The sequence below is a fragment of the Rattus norvegicus genome, chromosome 5 (assembly GCF_021556685.1).
Source record: "Rattus norvegicus strain SHRSP/BbbUtx chromosome 5, alternate assembly SHRSP_T2T, whole genome shotgun sequence".
Lineage (NCBI taxonomy): Eukaryota > Metazoa > Chordata > Mammalia > Rodentia > Muridae > Rattus > Rattus norvegicus.
The window spans coordinates 164,635,001-164,654,729 of NC_141538.1; the positions used below are offsets into that span (position 1 = coordinate 164,635,001).

Sequence of the window (19,729 nt, forward strand, 5' to 3'; positions counted from 1 at the left end):
ACCCCACAGTTACCTGGCAACAGCCAGGTATGCCTGACACTATAAAAGGGGCTGCTTGCCCCCTGCTCACTCTCTTGCTCTCTTACCCTCTTCCCCCTTTGTCCCTTCTCTCCCCATTCCTTCCCCCCCCACACACACACTCATGGTCAGCCTCTATTCCTCTACTGATCTCTCTCTCTCTGCCTTTCTCCGCCCCGACTACCCTCTTAACTCCCCTCCCCATGCCCTGAATAAACTCTACTCTATATTATACCTGTGACTGGTCCCTCAGGGGAAGGGATGTCTCAGCATGGACCCGCAGAGGCACCCCCTTCCCCCATACTCCACACCTCCATAGAACCTAATCCCCCCTCTCTTTATCTTTTTATAAACACATCAGTTAGTACCTGACCTTCATCCCCAAGACACCAGTACAAAAAGAACTTCGGAGAACGGATGTCATGGTGCCCAGAGTCCTGTCTGCAAGGGAGCCTGGGAATTCATGATCTATAGTGAAACATGTCTTCATCTGTCTGTGCTGACTGCCAGCTCCCTAGATGGGGAAGTAACAGATACACTCCCCTGGGAGCTTGGGGGTCAGGAGAAACAGCAGTTACTGGGGACACCCCTGCATGGTTTCAAAGGATAACTTGTGAAGTTTACAAGTAGAGACCAAGAAGGCCAATTCTGACAGCCTATGTCTGCTGTTCCCTCTCTCCAGGTCTTCAAGGAGCTCGGCCTTGCTCTGCACTCATGCACCCAGTGGATGATGATTTTTGGCACAAGTGAGACATTTATGGACTTGGCTATAGGATGGCACCTAGAGACCAATATGGGGCCTTGATAGGGCTGCTAATCTTGTCAGGGGATCTTCAGAATGAAGTTCAGGTTATCAGAAGAGAGTAGGGGGATGTGGAAAGTCCTGATGCTGGCAGTTCCCCTGGGATACATCTCAGATGCTCAAATGCCCCTCCCCACGGAAACACAAGCTGGCCTAGGCTTGGAAGAAATTTAAGGCAATTGCATCCTGTTAAAGGTGGCTGGGAAGAACCTTTAGATCCTTCAGAAACCAAAAAGAGTCTCTTAGGAGACCTAGCTCTGAAAATGGCCATCTGTTTTTCTTTTAGAGACTGGGTCTCATGTAGTTCAGGCTAGCCTCAAACTATATAGCTAAGGATGACTCTGAGCTTCTGATCCTCCTGCCTCCACCTGAGTGCTGGGATTACAGGTGTAATTACCTGGTTTGTGTGGTGCTGGGGATCAAACCCACTGCTTCGTCGTGACAGACAAGTATTTCACCAGTTGAGCTACACCCCAGCCCTGGAAGCACCCATCAGAACCCAGCGCAGATGCTGTCTCCTCTGGGACTACCAGGGTCAGCAGTCTTGGATGTCCATGGCAGGCCATCCTACAACTTCTCCTTTGGGATTCTGGGACCAAAACCTGAATTCTCTCCTCAGAATTGACAGCCACAGACAAGATGGGCCTCTGTGTAGAGTTGCTCCTCCTGGCCTCTGACCCTGCTACGTTTCATGTTCTACTACTTGCTCTTCTGCCTGCCTGAAGGGTTCTCCTGTGCTCTCTGGCAGCCATACTGTTTCCGGGCTCATAATTGTCAGATGGATGATGTTGCTGGTTCTTTTATTTGTTTGCTTGTTTTGAGATCAAGTATTACCTTGTAGCTCTAACTAGCCTGGAACTTGCTACTTAGACTGGGCTGTCCTTGAACTTACAGAGATCTGGGGGCCTCTGCCTTCCCAGGGCTGGAATTAAAAATCTGTGCTACCATACCCAGCCAGAGGATGTTTCTTGTGGGAACCATTTCTAATAGGGCATTTCTGTACTTCGACAAAGACACCAAGGATGAGTTAACTTGGGATTGAATTGCCTGACCCTGCTCCCCCCTTTCATCTCCTTTTCACAGGAGAGGGAATACCCCTGGAATGGCATCTCTAAGCTCCTGCTTGCAGCTACATAACAAGCTTGAGGTCAGTCAGCCTAGGATAGGAATCTTGCCTCCAACAGAGACAAAAATAAGTTAAACACACCATACACCCGCACACCCCAAACCAAAACGAGCTCTGGGCAAGCTTCACTAAGCACAGTGAAAGGAGTCTGGGCAAATCTCTTAACTGCTCTAAGCCTCTATTTCTCCTCTTGTAATATGCTGGGAATTGTGAGGCTCAAAAGAGGCAGGGTTTATAGAAACGGTAATATTGTTGCTTCCACTGAGGGGAGGGGAAAGACCCAGAGCCAGTCAGGGTAGACTGGGTGTGGGAGGTTCCTGAGTGTGTGTAGCCTTCTGTTCTCCTAGGGTGATCAATGGGGGACCAGGATGGTTCTGGCAGTTCCAGGTTAGCCTAAAGGGGCCATTGTCTTCATAAATGAATTCTGGCTTCCCTCTAGGTGGTTCCGTCTGTGTTGATTGTGCTCATAACTAGCTCTGAATAACCCTACACACACACACACACACACACACACACACATACACACACATACACACACATACATACACACACACACCCTGCACACATAACACACATACCCTGCTCTCACACACACCCTACACACATAACATATACACCACACACACACATAAACCATGTACACACATACCCTCTACATATGAGATACACATACCCCTGCTCATCCACACACCCTGCACATAAAACATACAACACCCTACATACATAGCACATATACACTGCACACACAACACACAACACCTTGTACACATAGCACACACATACCCTGCACACATAACTGACATATCTTGCTCTCTCTCTCTCTCTCTCTCTCTCTCTCTCACACACACACACACACACACACACACACACACACACACACACACACGGTAAACAGGGTGTATGTGTGTTATGTGTGCAGGATTTGTGTGTGTGTGTGTGTGTGTGTGTGTGTGTGTGTGTGTACAAGTGGAGGTTTTTTGCTTGGTTGGTTTTTGGTTTTCAAGACAGGGTTTCTATGCATGGCTTTGGCCATCCTGCCTGGAACTTGCTCTGTAAAGCAGGCTGCCCTTGAACACAGAGATCCGCCTGCCTTTGCCTCCTAAGTGCTAGGACTTAAGGCCTGCACCATCACCCAATACTTCTTAGTGTCCTGCTTGCATGCATGTTTGTGTACCCCATGTATGCCGGGTGCCCACAGAAGTCAGATGAGGGGATGCAATCCTCTGGGACTGGAGCTGACAGTTGTAAGTGGCCATGAAGGTGCTAATAATCAAACATGGGTCTTCCCCAAGGTCGACAAGTACTCCTAAATGCTGAGCCGTCCAATAGTCCCCTGAAGCTACTGTTCTTAAGCATTCCCAATACAGCTGCTGTGGTTATCCAGGATCACCAACAGGTACTATAGGGTCTTAACACAGTACCCAGGACAGAGGTAACATCTAAGACCTCCTCATCCACTCCATCCTCATCAAGATTCTCCTATCCTCACCCTAGCAAGGGAGTATACCAGATGGTGAATGCTAGGCCAAGGGAAGCTTGACCCTTAGCAGCAAGTACTTGGCTGCCCTCCAGTGACCTTGCAGGAAATTGGATCTGTCCCTGGGCCACCGCTATAGAGGAAGGATTGGGATGGGACCAGCAAAGGGGGAGACCAGACAAGGCAGAGGCAGATTCTGGCCAAATTGGTCAGAACAGGGATGCTAGAATGAACTGTAGCCAGGGACTACCCATGCCCATGGCTACTATTGGAGGGAGCCTCTGCTCTATTCGAGGGTCAACGAGGTCTGGGTGTATAACCCTTCCTACCTCTGTTACATTACTCCAGCTGACATAGTAGCTAACGGCCAGTTGGGAGGCAAAGGTAAGCTGCATGGTGAATCTCTCTCCTGTGATGATCAGGCACAAGAGGAGGACAGGCTTGTTTTTCCAGAGCCCTGCCCAGCTCCAGAAACACAGGGACTTCCCAGCCACTTGCTCTGTCTCCAAAGTCCTTGCCCTGGAGCCAGCTCTGCCGCCAGTGTGGCCAGCGGGTCCCAGCAGAACGCCGGGAGGAGCTACAGCCTGCAGTCTTCTATTAATCCCTCTCCTCTTAACCAAGGACAGATGAGTGTGTGCATCACAACTAGTGGGTGCCAGGCTCCGGGACCACACGGAAAGGAGACCCAGCTCCCATGTAGGGAACAGAAACTCTCACACCAAGCCTGGGGTCATGAGAGACACAGAGGCCAAGCAGAGCAGGAAGGGGACATCTGATCTTAGCCTGCCTGGATAGACAGGGTCAGTCTGAACACAGAGCTGAGAGACAACATAGATGAGGGGATGGACACTAGCAAGGGCTCAAGCAAGTCAGGGGATAGAGACACTTATGCCTTCCATTGCTACTGAAACATAGGAAGTAGACAGGGGGGGGGTAGTAAAAGGCAGAGTGGGAGGCTGGGCCAATGGAGGTTTCTGTAGTTAATTTAGTGGCCACACTCGGAGCCAGGAAGACAGAGGAGGCGTCATCTTCATTTAGTGAGGCACAGAGGGTCTGAGTAAGCTTCCCTGGGATTACAGAAACTGCTGACCTGGCTTCCTGCATAAGGCTGCGACCAGAGGATGCAGGAACAGAGATGGTGGGGAGATCAGAACAGTTGAAGCTGGGTTTGAGTGCCAGGCAGACTCAGGACCCTGAATGGGGCAGGACAGAAGGCTCCTATGTTCATACTTGCCTGTTGCAAGAAAACACAGGCTGCAGCTCAAACAGAAACAGCCTGGGAGCCCCCACCCAGTCAGTTAAGTGAAGGCTGCATCTCCAGAAGCTACCCTAGCTGCCCTGTGTGCCCTATCACTGTCAGACTCCCGGGCCAGCCTAGTACCACAGATGATGGATGGGGGAGGGATGAGGGATTAAAAAGCAGGTTCAAGGCTTGGCAAGTAAATCTACCAGCAGAAGGGAAGAAAGCCTTGGCTCATGGCTGGCACCATGGAACGAGCAGGGTTGGGGGACAAGACAGAGGTCCACAGCTGGGACAAGGGCCTCAGACACCTGCAATGCACTTCTGGCATTGGTAACATCTATAACCACACTACCTTGTTCACGATGAGGGAGAGGCCGCTGTCAGTGTGGCTGGTTGTATGCGCAGGCAGGGGATGTGTGTGAGTGTGGGGATGTGACAGGGAAAGTGCAGACAATAGGGATTTGGACAGTGGCAAGGTCCCTAAGCCTAGACTTTTTTTTTTTTTTTTTTAGTTCTTTTTTTTGGAGCTGGGGACCGAACCCAGGGCCTTGCGATTCCTAAGTAAGCGCTCTACCACTGAGCTAAATCCCCAGCCCCAAGCCTAGACTTTTTGACATGATGTGCGCCTCCACCCCCACCCCACCCAGGGACTGTAGAGTCCCTCTCATGTCACCCCAGCACCATGTAGGTACCTACGAGGGTTCTCCCATCCCTACAGGTAGATCCTATTGTCCCTGTCTTATGACAGAAACACTAAGGCTCACACTCCTTTGTGTAAGACTGCTTACTTCCAGAACTCCAAGCCCAGAGTGACAGAAGCAAACCAGTTGAGAATATCTTGTCTGCTACCAGACTGGAGTGATGGACTAGAGGGACAACCAGCAGCAACAAGGGTCACTGCTTGAAAGAGTGAAGGCCAAGAGAGTACCCAGCTGAACTGTCCAAACAAAACTTGTTAGGGAAACCCACGCACATTCACACCTTAAACACAAGCTCTGACTCCGGAAGGCAACTGAGCCCTTGAGGCTGATGAGGAAAAACCTAGCGGTGGGAAAGGACCAAGCCGTCCCATAGAAGGGAGCCAGGGTGCCCTCGGGGCGGTCAAGCAAACACTAGTCCAGCCCTGGGTGGGAAAATGTGAGACCAGACTGTGCCAGCTTTGCGTGAGCTTAGCTTCCGAACACACCCAGCCTCCGGGGCAAAGGCGCCATGGTCAGCTTTGCCCCTACTCCGGGAGTCTCTGGAGACTTCTTTCAATGGTGATGTACGAGTCCACAAACTGAGATACCAGAGTCAGAGACAAAAAGGCACCGGGGCCAAAAGGTAGAAGGCTAGTACTAGAGGAGGACCCGAGAGGGCAGCAAGGGCGCACGCGAGACAGAGTGCCACAAAGCACAGAAAAGTGAGTGTCCAGTCCGGTGCCAGGGAGTAGATCAAGCAGCGGGACACAGAGCCAGGAGCCAAGGGGACACGAGGTACGAAGTGGAGACAGGAGTCAGACGGACAGACAGACAGACTGACGCTATGGTCGGAGGGCACAGAGGAAAGCAGAGCATCCTCCCTTCGTGCAGGTCGCGGACCGTGGTCAGGGCGCTCCACCAGGTGAGCGATGGGCGGGGCCGGGGGCGGGCCGAGCCGAGCCTTACCTGTCGGGCGGACGGGGAGGGGACGGAGGGCGCAGGGCCGAGCGCCTGCGGGAGCCGAGCGCAGCTGAGGGCGGAGGGAGAGGTGCACGGGTGGCGGGAGGCTGCTCCGGCTGCAAAGGAGGGAGTGAGCGAGGGGCGGGGACGGCGCGCAGGGAGGGGACGTAGGAGGGGCCGCCAGGCTCTGCGACCTCCCGCCGAGGGCCAGCCCTTGGCCCGGCCGAGCCCCGTGCGCTGCGGGCTCTGCGCCCTAGCCAGCTGCGCTCGCCGATCGCCGCCCGCTCCCCCGAGGCCTTGGCGCCGCCGCCAGGGCGCGGGGCAAACAAAGGAGGCAGACAAAGGCGAGCGCAGCCCCGCGGCCGTGTGGGCACCGGGCGAGGCGGGCCCGCTCCTCCCGGTGCGTAAAACCCACCTCGGCGAGGCCCCGGGGCGCGTGGGACGGGAGGGGCTCCGGACAGCGGTGGCGCATCTGGAGTGGCCCCGCGGGAGAGCGGGCGACAAAGGGCAGCGGCTGGGCGTCCCTGGTGGACCCTCTCCCCCCAACAATAGATCTAGGCTGGGCGTTCAGCTGAGGCCGTGTCTGGCGGGGCAGAAGCCGGCGGGGTCCCCAAAAGGATTATTCCGCCTAGGCTGTCAAATGGGACGGAAGAAATGCCCGCGGCAGGGAAGGCGGGACCGACAGCGGCGAGGCCTTTGTAGCCTAGAAAGTGCGCGGAGTGGGGGAGGTTCTCAGAGAAGTCCCTTTACCAAGGGGGTGTGCGCGAGAACCTCAAAGAGTGATCGGACCTCATGTAGGTACCTATGGCACACTTACGCCTTCTTTTCACTCTCTCCTAACACACACACACACACACACACACACACACACACACACACACACACACACACACGACTCAGCTTCTCGCCACTCTCGTGTCCCTAACCGGCCTTGCGCGCTACTCAGCCCAGCCCAATCCGGACAAAGCCAGCCAGCCCTCGGGGCGGCTCATCCATCACCGCGCGGGGCGCCGTGTACTGCCGACCCTGGGAGTCCGGGAATGCTGGGTTACGGGTCCCACGGCCCCCATAACTCACAATGGGGTCAATGGGGCCGCCGACGTTGCAAAGATCAAAGAGTAATGGGGCGGACCTGGCACGTGGGAAGAGGGGGAGGCTTCCATTTCCCGTGTGACAAACTGTGGCTTAGAGGTTTTAGAAGTGCGGATCCGCGTGAGGCAAGATTCCTCCTCCGGTGCCAAAGGATAACCTTCGGCAGATTAATTTCTTCGAGGGGGTCATTATAGGGAACTCCGGATTTAAGGCTTAACGGCAGAGGTCTGTGTAAGAAAAATGTTCTGAACATCCCAGCCCACAGAAGAGGCTCCGGGGAAATTAACACATTGCCATTGTTGAGGATATCACATGACCATGGCGGGCACAGAATGGCTTGGTGCGAAGCTAGGTGCTTACGAGCTGGGAGGTTAAAACCACTGTGAACACCTATTGGACATGGCTTCGCTGTGACTCCGGAGCCCGAGAATAGATTGCAGGAGAGTAAAGGCAAAGGCAGTTAGTTTAGTTCCTAGCACTGAGTTCTAGGACTTGAGAGAGATCTTATCTCAAAAAACAAACAAAAATAAAAAAAAAAAAACTGAAACAGGTAGAGCGGTTAGAAACTGTAGCAGAGTTAAGAGCACTGACTGCTCTTCCAGAGATCCTGTTCCAGAGGACCTGAGTTCAATTCCCAGCAACCACATGGTGGCTCACGACCATCTGTAATGAGATCCGATACCCTCTTCTGGTGTGTCCCACACACATGAAATAAAATTAAAAAGAGAAAGAGAGAGAGAGAAAGAGAGAGAGAGAGAGAGAGAGAGAGAGAGAGAGAGAGAGAGAGAGAGAGAAACTAGCAGAGAAGAGGCTGTATTTAGGGGAGGAAGTAGTAAGCAGGGAAGCAAGGAGAAGGACATTTCAAGGATCAGCCATGCCTGGTGTTCATGGACAATAGATGCCCCTTGGAGGCAGTTTCAAATGTTGCTCTGTCTGTTGCCCAAGTGTGGGACTCTGTTCCCCAAGTTCTTCCAGTTAGGAGAGGATTAGGCTCCTACTCCATCCAGATTATGGTGACTTGGGGCCTTGGTTTCCCTATCTGTAAAATGGGCCAGTCGATTGGCCAAAACAAGATCCAAATGTCCAAGGACAGACACACTGTGGTCCATTAGGAGAAGGGGATGTTAACTGGTCCTAAAAAGGAATCTGAGAACAGCATGGAGGCCCAACACGTACAAATGCTCAATGCTATGATCTGAACACTTGAAATTGAACCCCAAAGCCCACATGAAAGGAAAGAAGTGACTCCCCCAAATTGTCCTTTGACCTTTACACATGCGCAATGGTGCATGCCTCCCAATAAATATAATTTACCAAATTAATTAGTTAATTGAAGGAACTGCAGTAAGGCTGGGGATGTCGCTCAGTGATAGAGCACTTACTTACCAACAAACACACGGGCCAGGGTTCAATTCCCAGCACCAAAACTAAAAACAGCGATAACATCAAACAAGAAATATATGTGTGTATACATATATATGTATATACACACACACACATCACAACCTGGATAAACCTTACCATCTTTAAGCCAAGTCAAACACGCCAGATATAAGATGTCACAGGGGTCCAATTGCGTTTGGGTTCTGTTTCTTGAGGCACAGTTTCTCTGTTTAGACCTGGCTGTCCCGGAATTCATTTTACATATCAGGATGGACTTGTATGTAGAGATCCTCCTGCCTCTGCTTCCTGGGTGCTGGGATTAAAGACGTGCATGCGTGCATGCGTGCGTTCGTGCACCACCTCAACCTGTGGTGTTTCTTTTAAACCTTTTGAGTATTTTCCCCGCATGCGTGTTTGTGCACCATGTGAATGTGGTACCCAGGGAGGCAAGAGAGGGCCTTGGATTCCCTCGAACTGAAATCACAGATGATTGTAAGCCAGCATGTGGGCACTTGGAACCAACCTGGGGTCTTCTGCAAGAGCAACAAGTGCTCTGAGCTGCTGAGCCATCTCTCCAGCCCCTCTTTTTTTTTTAAAATAACATTTGTTATTATGTGAGTGTGTGTGCACCCAAACATATGCTTATGTGTGCACAGAATATCTGTCTGGAGTTGATTTTCTCTTTCCAACTTTCCAATGTATGTGTCCCAGGGACTCAATCCAGGTTTTCAGGTCTGGTGCCAAGCATCTATATTTACTCTGAGACCTTGCTGGCCTGATTCTTTTTTTTTTTTTTTTTGGCTATAATTGATGAGAATGTTCTAGAATTGGATCCTGGAATGCTCAACTCTATTGAAGTACAGAAAAAAAATGTGAGCTTTATGACCTATGTATTTTTTTTTTCAGTGAAGTTATTCATTCAAAAGTATCAGCCGAGCCAGGTGGTGGTGGCAGGAGCCTTTAGTCCCAGCACTCTAGAGGCAGAGGCAGGCGGATAGATCTCTGTGAGTTCAGGACCAACATGATCTACAGAGCGAGTTGCAGGATAGCCAGGGCTCCAGGATAGCCAGGGAGGTTATACAGAGAAACCCTGGCTTAAGGAGGAGGGGGAGGGGAAGAGAAAGGAGACGGGGTAAGAAGGGGGAGGGGAGGAAGAGGAAAGAGAAGCAAAGCAGAGAAAGGGGCCACCCTTTACAGGTCCCTCTTCCATGGCATGAGGCTTGCCACCTACATTCAGGACAAATCTTCCCTACCTCAATCAATCCTCTCCAGAAATACCCTCCTTAATCCAGGTACTTCCAAAGCTAACCTCCTAGCCTATCATAGTTGGTGGTGATCAGCAAGGCCAGCACACACACACACACACACACACACACACACACACACACACACCCCGAGGGAATGTCGTGTGTGTGCCGTGCTCTAACTGAAGGGTTGGAAGCTATCCAGTGTCATGGACCTGAGGAGGAAACTTTGGTGTAGTTTGGAGGACAGCAGCGGATCCTAGGACCAGGGACAGCTGTGTATGCCAGGCCTGCTGCTCCAGAAAGCCAAGTGAGACTGAAGGACTGTGTGCTGGTCACTGCTCTGTGCATCGCGTGGGTGAGAATATGTCTGTCTCCCCCCAGAGCACCCAGGGGAACCATCTGTTGCATGGAGGAATGGAAAGGAGGAAGGTCAGATACTAGGGATAGACAATATAGCTCTTGTTTGAGACAGGGGTTTGTGTACCCTAGGCTGGCTTTGAACTCCCTACGTAGCTAAAGATAACCTTGAACTTCTGATCATGAGATGCTGGAGACCTCAGAGGGTTCCACGTATGTTAAGCATGTATTCTACCAACCCAGCTTCCTGTCTCTCCAGCGTGGTCTTCCTGAGGACTTGTGTAGTCTGTTAGGGGTGTGTTCGGAGGACTTCTAGGTGAAAGTGGGTTCTCTTCCTTCCTTATGTGGTTCCTGGGGGTCCTGGGGGTTGAGCTCATGTTGTCAGGATCATCAGTCCTGTGTAGATCTTATTACTATGGTCATATGGCCACTAACTGACCAATACAAATGCTATGTGTTTACATTTTATTTACGAGATAGTATAGAATTTTGTTTTGTGTTGTGTTGGAGAGATGGCTCAGTGGAATGAGCTTGATTGCTCTTACACAATTCCTAGGCTTGATCCCAAGCACCATATAGGATGCCTCACAACCACCTATAACTCCAGGTTACCTGATACCAACTTCTGACCTCTGCAGGAACCAGGCACATGTGTGACACACACACGCACACACGTGCACACACACACACTCAGAGGCAGACAAAACATTCATACACGGAAAATAAAAAAAATAAATAAACCTAAAACAGCTTTATCTTAGTTATTAATTTTGGGGGAGGACTCTTACTGTGTAACGTTGGCTGGCCTGAAATTCGTGGCAATCTTCCTGCCTCTGTCTCCTATGCGCCAGGACTCAAAGGGTGTGCCACCATGCCCAGATAACCCTTTGGGAATGGATCTGGAATTTTCCATTTCTCGGATGAGCAAGCTAAGGCTGAAGGAAGGAAAAGGCTTGAGGGTGGTGGGAAAGAAGCTGAAGGTGGACACACGAGTGGGCTGTAGGTGTGGTGGGTTCCCGGAGGACCAGCCCATGGTTTGGCTCTGCTTACAACCCAAGTGCTGGCATCAGAGGTCTTCGCTTATTCTTCCTAAGCAAGCTGGGTTGCAGATCAGGCCCCTGGGCAGGAGTCCCTGCCATTATGGCCTCTTTCCACCTTCCTTTCCTTCACTCACTTAACACACGTTCTGCGTTCTGTGAGAACCTGAGCTGGCCACGCATTGGGTGGGGTGTTAAGTCCCCCAAAATGAACCAGACAGACCAGGTCCCTTCTCAGGGAGCAGGCCAAGCAGCTGGGAGCTGCCTCAGGGTGTACTGATACTGACACCAGGCTTCCTGTGGCTGGTTCTCTTTCCCTCCTCTGTCTCCCCATGTGTTCCTTGTCCTGGGAACCAGAGGCAGGCGGGAAAGATGGTGTTTGTTAATTAAATTTATTTTTTACATTTATTTACTGGGGATGGGGGGATGTGTGCAGTGGCAGGAGTCGGCTTTCTCCTTCCACCATGTGGGTCCTGGGGATTGAACTAGAGGTCGTCAGCCTTGGCAGCAAGCCCTTTTGCCTTCTGATTCATCTTGCCCACACAGATGATACTTTTGTGATGCCCCTTTGTGGTCAGGAACTTGGCTATAGAAGCATCTCAAAGGCCCACATACTTTGTTGACAAGTGTTTTATTCCAATTCATGTGTTTGTTCAGCACTCCCCACCCCCACCCCCAAGAACTCTCTAGCACATAAGCTGGAGGCTTAGTCTTTGCTAGGTTGGGGCTTACAGAGGGTTTGTTTGTTTGTTTTGTAGTTTGTCCTCTCTGTTTCTATATCTCCTGGGAGTGATTTTCCCTCCATCACTATCACTGGCCCCCAGGGACCTGCTCTAGTTGGCAAACTCATGCATATACACATTCTTTTCTCCTTAATATGTAACTTCCCTTCCCCACATTACATACTGTCTCTGTGGTGAAAACATGCAAAGAACATTGAGAAACAGTCTCCCGCCAAATGGGGATTCAAGAAACAATGTTACCTCATAATGCAATCTCTGCCCTCCAGCCATCCATCATGGTGATGTAGCTAATGTAGAAAACCGAGGCACTGTAAAGCCAAAGGCGTTCCAGTGTTACCTTAGCCTCCCGCCTCTGCCCATGTTCCATCCCCAAGGAATCCCCCAACCCCCACCTGCACCCCCTCATCGGTAATGAAAATGCTGGGGGTGGGATGGATAAAGGACTCCGGTGTTCCTCACCCCACCATGATGAAATCTCACTGCTCTAAGATCTTCAAGGCAGTGAACTGCCCTGCTAACTCTTCACAGAAAGGGCTTGAACATGGTATAATGTGGGCGGAGTCCCTGAGTCCTGAGAAGGGTTGCTGTGCCCACTGACAGGTCAATTACTAAAGCCAAACCAGAATTCTACCAGGTTGAGCATAGGCACACGTTACAGAGTGCAGGCAAACTCCACTGGCAGCTCCCACATTTTCTTGGGCACACAAGTTCCCAGGGGAACTTGTTAACGAGCAGAGCCCCGCTGCTGGCCTGCCCTGGTCAGGTAAGTCAGGGCAGCTGGACAGCCAGGGTTTAATAGGGTCCCAGGGGACTGGGATGAAGACTTTCAAGGTCGGTCTGCATTTTGAGAACTGCTTTGCTCACATTCCAGGGTAATCCTCCCTCTGGCTATTTATCTGCCCCCCAGAAAAATGTAAACAGCTGCGGTGGGGGTTGCATTTCATTGCAGGGATGAGGTTTAAAGCAACATTTCCTACAGAGCCAGAGGAGGACAATTCTTACATCCCTGGAGGGCAGAGTCTAAATCAGTGGTTCTCAACCTTCTTAATGCTGTGACCCTTCAATACAGTTCCTCGTGTTGTGGTGACCCCCAATTATAACATTATTTTCATTGCTACTTCATAACTGTCATTTTTATAAGTTAGGAATCCTAATGTAAATATCTGATATGCAGGATATCTGATATGCCACCCCTGGGAAAGAGTCGTTTGACCCCAAAGAGGTCGAGGCCCACACATTGAACCGATTCTTTTTATTTTTTAAGATTAATTTATTTATTATATATAAGTACATTGTAGCTGTCTTCAGACACACCAGAAGAGGGCATTGGATCCCATTACAGATGGTTGTGAGCCACCATGTGGTTGCTGGGATTTGAACTCAGAACCCCTGGAAGAGCAGTCAGTGCTCTTAGCCATCTCTCCAGCCTAAGCTGATTCTTCTTTTCTTTTCTTTTCTTTTCTTTTTTTTTTCGGAGCTGGAGACTGAACCCAGGGCCTTGCGCTTGCTAGGCAAGCGCTCTACCACTGAGCTAAATCCCCAACCCCTAAGCTGATTCTTTAAATTCTCTTGGCTTCTAGACCTGCCATGTCACCCCTAACTCCAGGCCTCTTCTCTAACCTCAGATTTTTCTATCAGTTAAGTAGAAGGGTGTGAGTTAAGCTGAATTCTCACCTAGTGTCAGAATATATTTTACCTGTGTGGCTTTGGTGAATGAAGGAACATTCCTGAGCCTATTGTAAATCTAGTTGGACTGTAAAGGCAATATTTAGCTTCTAGGGCTGATGAAGGAATTAATATAAATCCATTTGGGGAAGTGGAGAGATGATTTAGCGGTTAAGACCATACACTGGCTGCTGTTTCAGAAGACGGGGGTGGGGGTTGGGTGGGGTAGGGGTGGGAGGTAGGATACTGGGTGTTAAGGGTGTGTTTTCAATTTGCAGCACCTATGTAGTGGTTCATAATCGTTTATAACTCTAGTTTCAGGAGATCTGACGCCCTCTTTTGGCCTTCACCTGCACCAAGCAGTCACGTACTGCCTAGACATAAATGCAGACAAAACACCTACGCACATGAAATAAATAGAATTCAGGGTTTGTAACATACAATGGTTCCATATAATGGTTGTAATTCTCGTACTTTTAAAATGATCTGAGGCCCTTTCGGCTCTTCTGGAATTGAGTGCGTGCCTCTGCAGGAAGGACCCCGGAGCCTGCCCCCTCCGCTTGCTGCGCGACACTGACAAGTCCTCATCAGGCTCGTCAGCAGAAAAAAGATAGCCAGGAACCCACACGTATTCTGAAGATTTATTGAGTCAACCCACAGACACCCAGCCCAGCGCCTACCATTCGGCTGCAGCTTCCAAAGGTCAGTTATTGTGAAGAAACCATGGGACACTTAATTCCCTTGGGAGGTCAAGCCCCGCAGCACTTGGGTTCCGGGTGGGGGTGGAGCGTCATCCGGTGCTTCTCACCCTTCCTTGTCCCCGCCCCCAAGCCTGCGGATTCGCTTTCGGTTGGGCAAGCTAAGAGTCCCGGGGAACGTTGACTCTGGACTAGCAGCAGATGTCGCTGCCCTCCCTTGGTACCCAGCTGTGCTTATAGCTGGTTCTCACTTATAATTACTAAAGAGAAATACCCGGGAGGAGAAAACACAGCGGCCGTGTGCAGAGGCCACCGAAATCTCTTTATCGCTCCCACCTGAAGTCCAAAGGCGGCTTAGCTCGCTCGTCGGAGATTCTTGTGGCTCAGGCGAGGCTCCGCCCCTAAGCCCCACCCCCGAGGCGGCTCCGCCTCTCCAGCAGGGCGCGGTCCGGATTGGACAGCTCCGGGGTGGGCGTGGCCTATGGTTGTGCTGGGACCGCCGGAGCTCCGCGGTGGTTACTGAGGCCAGGGAATTCTGGAGAAGTGATAGGGTTCCCAGCGGGTGGCTCCTGTAGCCGGGTCGTAGATTCGAACCTGAGGTCGAAGCCGGAGCCGGCGAATCGGGGAGGAGCGCAGAGAGGGCGGGATTTCCGCCGAGAGGGATCCGGCCGCTCAGGGGGTGGGGCTTCCCCGACCGGGCTGCGTTTCCCGCGTGCCCGGCTGGGTGCTGTGAGTCCCTACAAACACCCTCCGCGCCCTCCCCCAGGCAGCCAAGGATGACCACCCTCACGCGCCAAGACCTCAACTTCGGCCAAGGTATGGATCTGGGCCTGCTCGGGGGGAGGGGGTGCGGTCCCGGTTGGAGTCCTGCTCATCAGCTGTGTCTCTTCCACAGTGGTGGCCGACGTGCTCTCCGAGTTCCTGGAGGTGGCCGTGCACTTGATCCTCTATGTGCGCGAGGTCTACCCGGTGGGCATCTTTCAGAAGCGCAAGAAGTACAACGTGCCGGTTCAGGTGAGCCCCGGTGCCCGGCTGGATTTTAAAAACCTTTATTCTACCTACAAGCTTCCTCACTCCTCAACAGAGGCTGATAGCTGACAGCCTCCTGCCTCTCCCCGCCCACCCAGCCCTTCCCGCCCTGATCTTAGATGGAATTCTCTGGGTTAGATGGCTAGGGGTTCTGGGTGAAACCTGTTCCAAGCTTACATTTTAAAGGGGTTTCTGGTGCTGGGAACCTTGGCTTGGACAGAGAGCATTCCTCACAGTGTCCAGCACCTTTCTCTCCTCATTCTCCCTCAACTCTAAAAGAGTTTTTTTTTTTTTAATATTTATTATTCGTTATTTAAGATGTGTCTCATGTAGGCCAGGCTAGCCCGAAACTCAAAGCAATTCTCCTGTCTCTGTCTCCCGAGAGCTGGGAACAAAGGTGTGAACCACCACCATGCCTAGGTTTTTACTTTTTAAGATTTATATTAATAATGTGTGTCTGTGCGTGTGTCTATGTCTGTGTGTATGTGTGTTGGGTGGGGGGGTGTCCACTGAGGCTTGAAGAAGGCGTGGGAATCTTTGGCATTTGGAAGATGGGGATCTGACTCTGACGGTCCGGTGGCAAGTGCTCTTAGTTCCTGAGCTATCTCCCTGTTTTATTTTGTATTTTATTTAAGAAATCCAGACCTCATTAGCCTAGCCTGGGCTCACGGTTGTTAGGAAGCTGGGGCTAGCCTTGAACTCCTGATCCTCCTTCATCCACACCCCAGGTACTAGGATTACTGGAGAACATGCCCAAGCTTTCTGCGTTTTGTTTTATTTTCCAAGACAGGATTTCTCAGTATGGCTCTGGCTGTCCTGAACTCTGTGTAGACCAGGCTAGCCTCAAACTCAGAGATCCACCTGCCTCCCAAATGCTGGGATTAAAGGTGTGGGCCACCATGCCTGGCTCCTGGGTTTAACTTTGGTGGAACAGTAGACATGCTGTCTCCCTCTCAGATCCCTTTCCCATTGTAAGGGGGTCAGAGGCACTAGGTCAACATGAGCATCCTGACCCTAAATACAGGATGTGGTAGTACTTAAAGGATGGCCAATAAGAAAACAACCAGCTAATAAGCACCTTCTGTGTGTTAACAGTTCAGAGATGTTAAGTCATTTGCCGGTGGCTACACAGCTTCTCCCCCACTACCCCCCAAGACAGAGCTTCTCTGTATAGCCCCAGCTCCATAGACCAGGCTGGCTTCCTTCAACTGAGAGATCCGCCTGCGTCTGCCTCCTGAGTGCTGAGATTAAAGGTGTGTGCCGCCATACTTGGCCTGTCAGAGTGCCTGTCTTTGAGTATCTCTCCAGGGAGAAGTTGGTTCTCTCAGGCAGGGAGACCCAGGAAGGGCTTTCTTTGTGCAAAGATGCATGTGTGTAGGTTATGTCTGTGTTTCTCCTGTTCGTGCCTTGGTCTCTAACAGCCCTGTGGGGTTGTGTGCAGATGTCCTGCCACCCAGAGCTGAACCAGTACATCCAGGACACACTTCACTGCGTCAAACCACTCCTGGAGAAGGTGAGGGGGTCCCGGTCCTAACGGACACTCCACACCCTATCTGTTCCTCCTTGCTTCTGGGCTGACCCTGTGGGAAGTGCTTATGCCTTTCAACAGTCAAAAGCCTCAGTCCGAAGACCACCCCCAGCTAGCAACAGGTCCCAGGGCATGGAGGTCACATCTGGGATATCTCGGTTGGGCCAGATCTGGGTGGGGTCTGCCCTGAAAGATCTGGTTCTTCTCCTGTCCCCAAGGCCTGTCCCATCCCTGCTGTGCTGGGCCCCTTGGGGTATTATTATTATTATTATTATCATCATCATCATCATCATCACCTTGTCCTGCTATGAGACTTATTGGGGAACTTCCATGGGAGCCAAACATCTCCCCCAGCCTGCACCATTCGTGAATTGGGAGCCATCTTGCTGGCCTCCTAGGTAGCCTCAGCCAGTGCCCTGTCCCACCTCTCCCTGGGCTTTGTGCGCAGCTCTGGAGCGGGGGTTCCTGTGCTTACAGAACGATGTGGAGAAGGTGGTGGTGGTGATTTTGGATAAGGAACACCGCCCAGTGGAGAAGTTTGTCTTTGAGATCACTCAGCCACCCTTGCTGTCCATCAAGTAAGCTGTCACCCCCCCTCGGCTGGTCACCCTCCTTTGGCTGGGAGCTGCAGTCTCTCACAGGGATGCCTCTACCAGCTCCACGTTACCTTAGCAAAGACCCTGAAGTGGCCATGCCGTACTGTTAGCATCGGAAGCACACTGGCCACAAAACTTTGTAAGTCGTACGGAAGTGACAGTCACCCCTCTGTGTCGCTCCTGGAACATCCCAGGAAGTGGTGAATGTTAGTCCCTAGCCTTTCTGTGTAGATGGAGAAACCAAGGTCCAGAGAATTGACCTGATTGGCATCACCCAGTGGTTGCAGAGCCCAGGATGCTGACCAAATTGACTGGTTACCATGGCATCTCTTGTAGCTACTCAGCTGTGTGTTGTCTGTGCTTGTCACCAGGCTAGGTGGCCTCAAACAGACCGTTTCTCTAACTGTCTTGGGGTCCTGGAGGTATGCAGACTTGAGCGGTACCCTGGGTGTCCTCTCGACAGCTGAATATTTGAGTGACCTAAAGGGACCTTTGTACCCTACCTCTATTCAGTCAGGTGGGTGGGACTGGGCTGGCTCTCTCCAGCACCAAAGCGGTTTGTCCCAGAGTGCACTGGGTCCTGGAGGAGCACGGTAGACGGACCACCTCCTCTCCCATTTCCAGTTCAGACTCCCTCCTGTCTCATGTGGAGCAGCTGCTTCGAGCCTTCATTCTTAAGATTAGTGTGTGTGACGCTGTCCTCGACCATAATCCTCCAGGTGAGACGCCCCACTCCCCTTCCGTTGCCTTGGTTACCGTGGCATGCTATCTTCTTCCCAGTTGGCTGTCCTGAGCCACCCTCCTCCTCTCCGTCCTTCAGCACCTGAGAGTTCATCTCTCTAGGACTGACAGACTCTCCATTTTAGCCTCGCCTCCCCACACTGACTGTGTCTTTCTTTGCACCGTGGCTACACTTTCCATCCCGTGGGTGGTGCTGCACAGCCAGTGAGGGAGGAGGGAAGCAACCTAGTCCAGTGGGACCTGAGATTCCCAGCTTTGACCTTGACCAGTCGTTTCTTCTGCAGGCTGCACGTTTACAGTTCTCGTGCACACAAGAGAAGCTGCCACTCGGAACATGGAGAAGATACAGGTCATCAAGGTGTGTGTGTGTGTGTGTGTGTGTGTGTGTGTGTGTGTAGGTACAATTTCAGGGTGCTTCCTGTGCCTGGCGCTGGCATTTAGTGCACTGCCTGGCATCAGGTGGACTCCCCTGGGCATTATTAGCACCTGACCACATCCGTGTGTACCAAGGGTGAGAAGAACCACAGTGGGGCGAGGTGTTGAGCACCCTGGCTCCTCTGAATGGAGTCTTCCAGAGAGGGCTTGTCCTTTGGCTTCAGAATCATTTTAGAACCACCGTGGACCTAAAAATAGCTCTACACACCAACCCCAGGGAAGTATGGGTCCTGGATGGAGAGGGTTAGCATGAGGACAGACTGATGTAACCCCTCCTAACTCTCACCTAGGACTTCCCCTGGATCCTGGCAGATGAGCAAGATGTCCACATGCATGATCCCCGGTTGATACCCCTGAAAACCATGACTTCGGACATTTTAAAGGTAAGCCGTCAGGGGCGGAGAAAGCCTCCTTCCTCTGAGTCTTCCCAGCAGGCACCTCATGGTCTGACCAGAGCCACTTCTCTACTAGATGCAACTTTACGTAGAAGAGCGAGCTCATAAAAACAGCTGAGGGCACCTCTGTCACCAGACGCCCAGCCATCCCACTCTGGGACCCAGGCCCAGGACAGTACTGCAGGGCCCCAGACTCCAAGTGCTCTTATTGCCTTGACGTGTGGCCGTCCCTCCGGTCAGGCTGCTCAGCCCTGCTTGCCTTCGTGAGGCAGCCTTCCCGGGAGCCGAGGGAAGGATCCCAGGACAGACGGCCATTTCTCAGCGGCCTCCAGGGCTCAGCTCACACTGTCCACCTGAAATACTGTGCCGTGTGTTATCGTTAATAAAGTGGCCCCGAGGGCTGACCGCATTGTCGTTAACCGAACGGGATGAACGAGAGTAGGAGAAAGCTGCCCTGATCTCCATCAAGCCCCAAAT

At 51.7% G+C, this 19,729-nt stretch overlaps 2 protein-coding genes across 12 annotated transcripts in view; one reads left to right on the top strand and one right to left on the bottom strand.

Annotated features, from left to right (window-relative positions):
• Positions 1-6,438, bottom strand: part of Draxin (dorsal inhibitory axon guidance protein) — a 32,762-nt gene extending 26,324 nt beyond the window's left edge. The window contains 1 exon segment of the mRNA NM_001446997.1: positions 6,313-6,438. The gene's annotated coding sequence lies outside the window, so the exon portion shown is untranslated.
• A 100-nt stretch (positions 6,439-6,538) lies between these two features.
• On the top strand, positions 6,539-19,676 carry Mad2l2 (mitotic arrest deficient 2 like 2). 11 transcript variants are annotated; one of them, XM_087549488.1, is made up of 11 exons: positions 6,539-6,706; positions 14,363-14,532; positions 15,295-15,344; positions 15,424-15,542; positions 16,999-17,070; positions 17,563-17,663; positions 18,053-18,198; positions 18,306-18,400; positions 18,707-18,780; positions 19,148-19,240; positions 19,329-19,656. In XM_087549488.1, the coding sequence occupies exons 3-10, from the start codon at positions 15,305-15,307 to the stop codon at positions 19,203-19,205; spliced, it is 705 nt and encodes a 234-aa protein (XP_087405614.1). In that variant the 5' UTR covers positions 6,539-6,706; positions 14,363-14,532; positions 15,295-15,304; the 3' UTR covers positions 19,206-19,240; positions 19,329-19,656. The 11 variants fall into 11 exon arrangements, 9 of the variants coding, with proteins under 9 accessions (XP_087405614.1, XP_087405620.1, XP_087405615.1 ...); XR_015619760.1 differs by lacking the exon at positions 18,053-18,198 and having other exon boundaries at positions 17,563-17,820; XM_087549494.1 differs by lacking the exon at positions 18,053-18,198 and having other exon boundaries at positions 16,979-17,070.
• The last annotated feature ends 53 nt before the right edge of the window (positions 19,677-19,729 follow it).

Excerpts from the sequence above, each read along its gene's own strand:
- Mad2l2 (XM_087549488.1), top strand. The coding sequence starts at position 15,305 with ATGACCACCCTCACGCGCCAAGACCTCAACTTCGGCCAAG. Across the intron at positions 17,664-18,052 it reads CCACCCTTGCTGTCCATCAA|GCTAGGTGGCCTCAAACAGA; the intron begins GTAAGCTGTCAC and ends GCTTGTCACCAG. Across the intron at positions 18,401-18,706 it reads CCTCGACCATAATCCTCCAG|GCTGCACGTTTACAGTTCTC; the intron begins GTGAGACGCCCC and ends TTTCTTCTGCAG.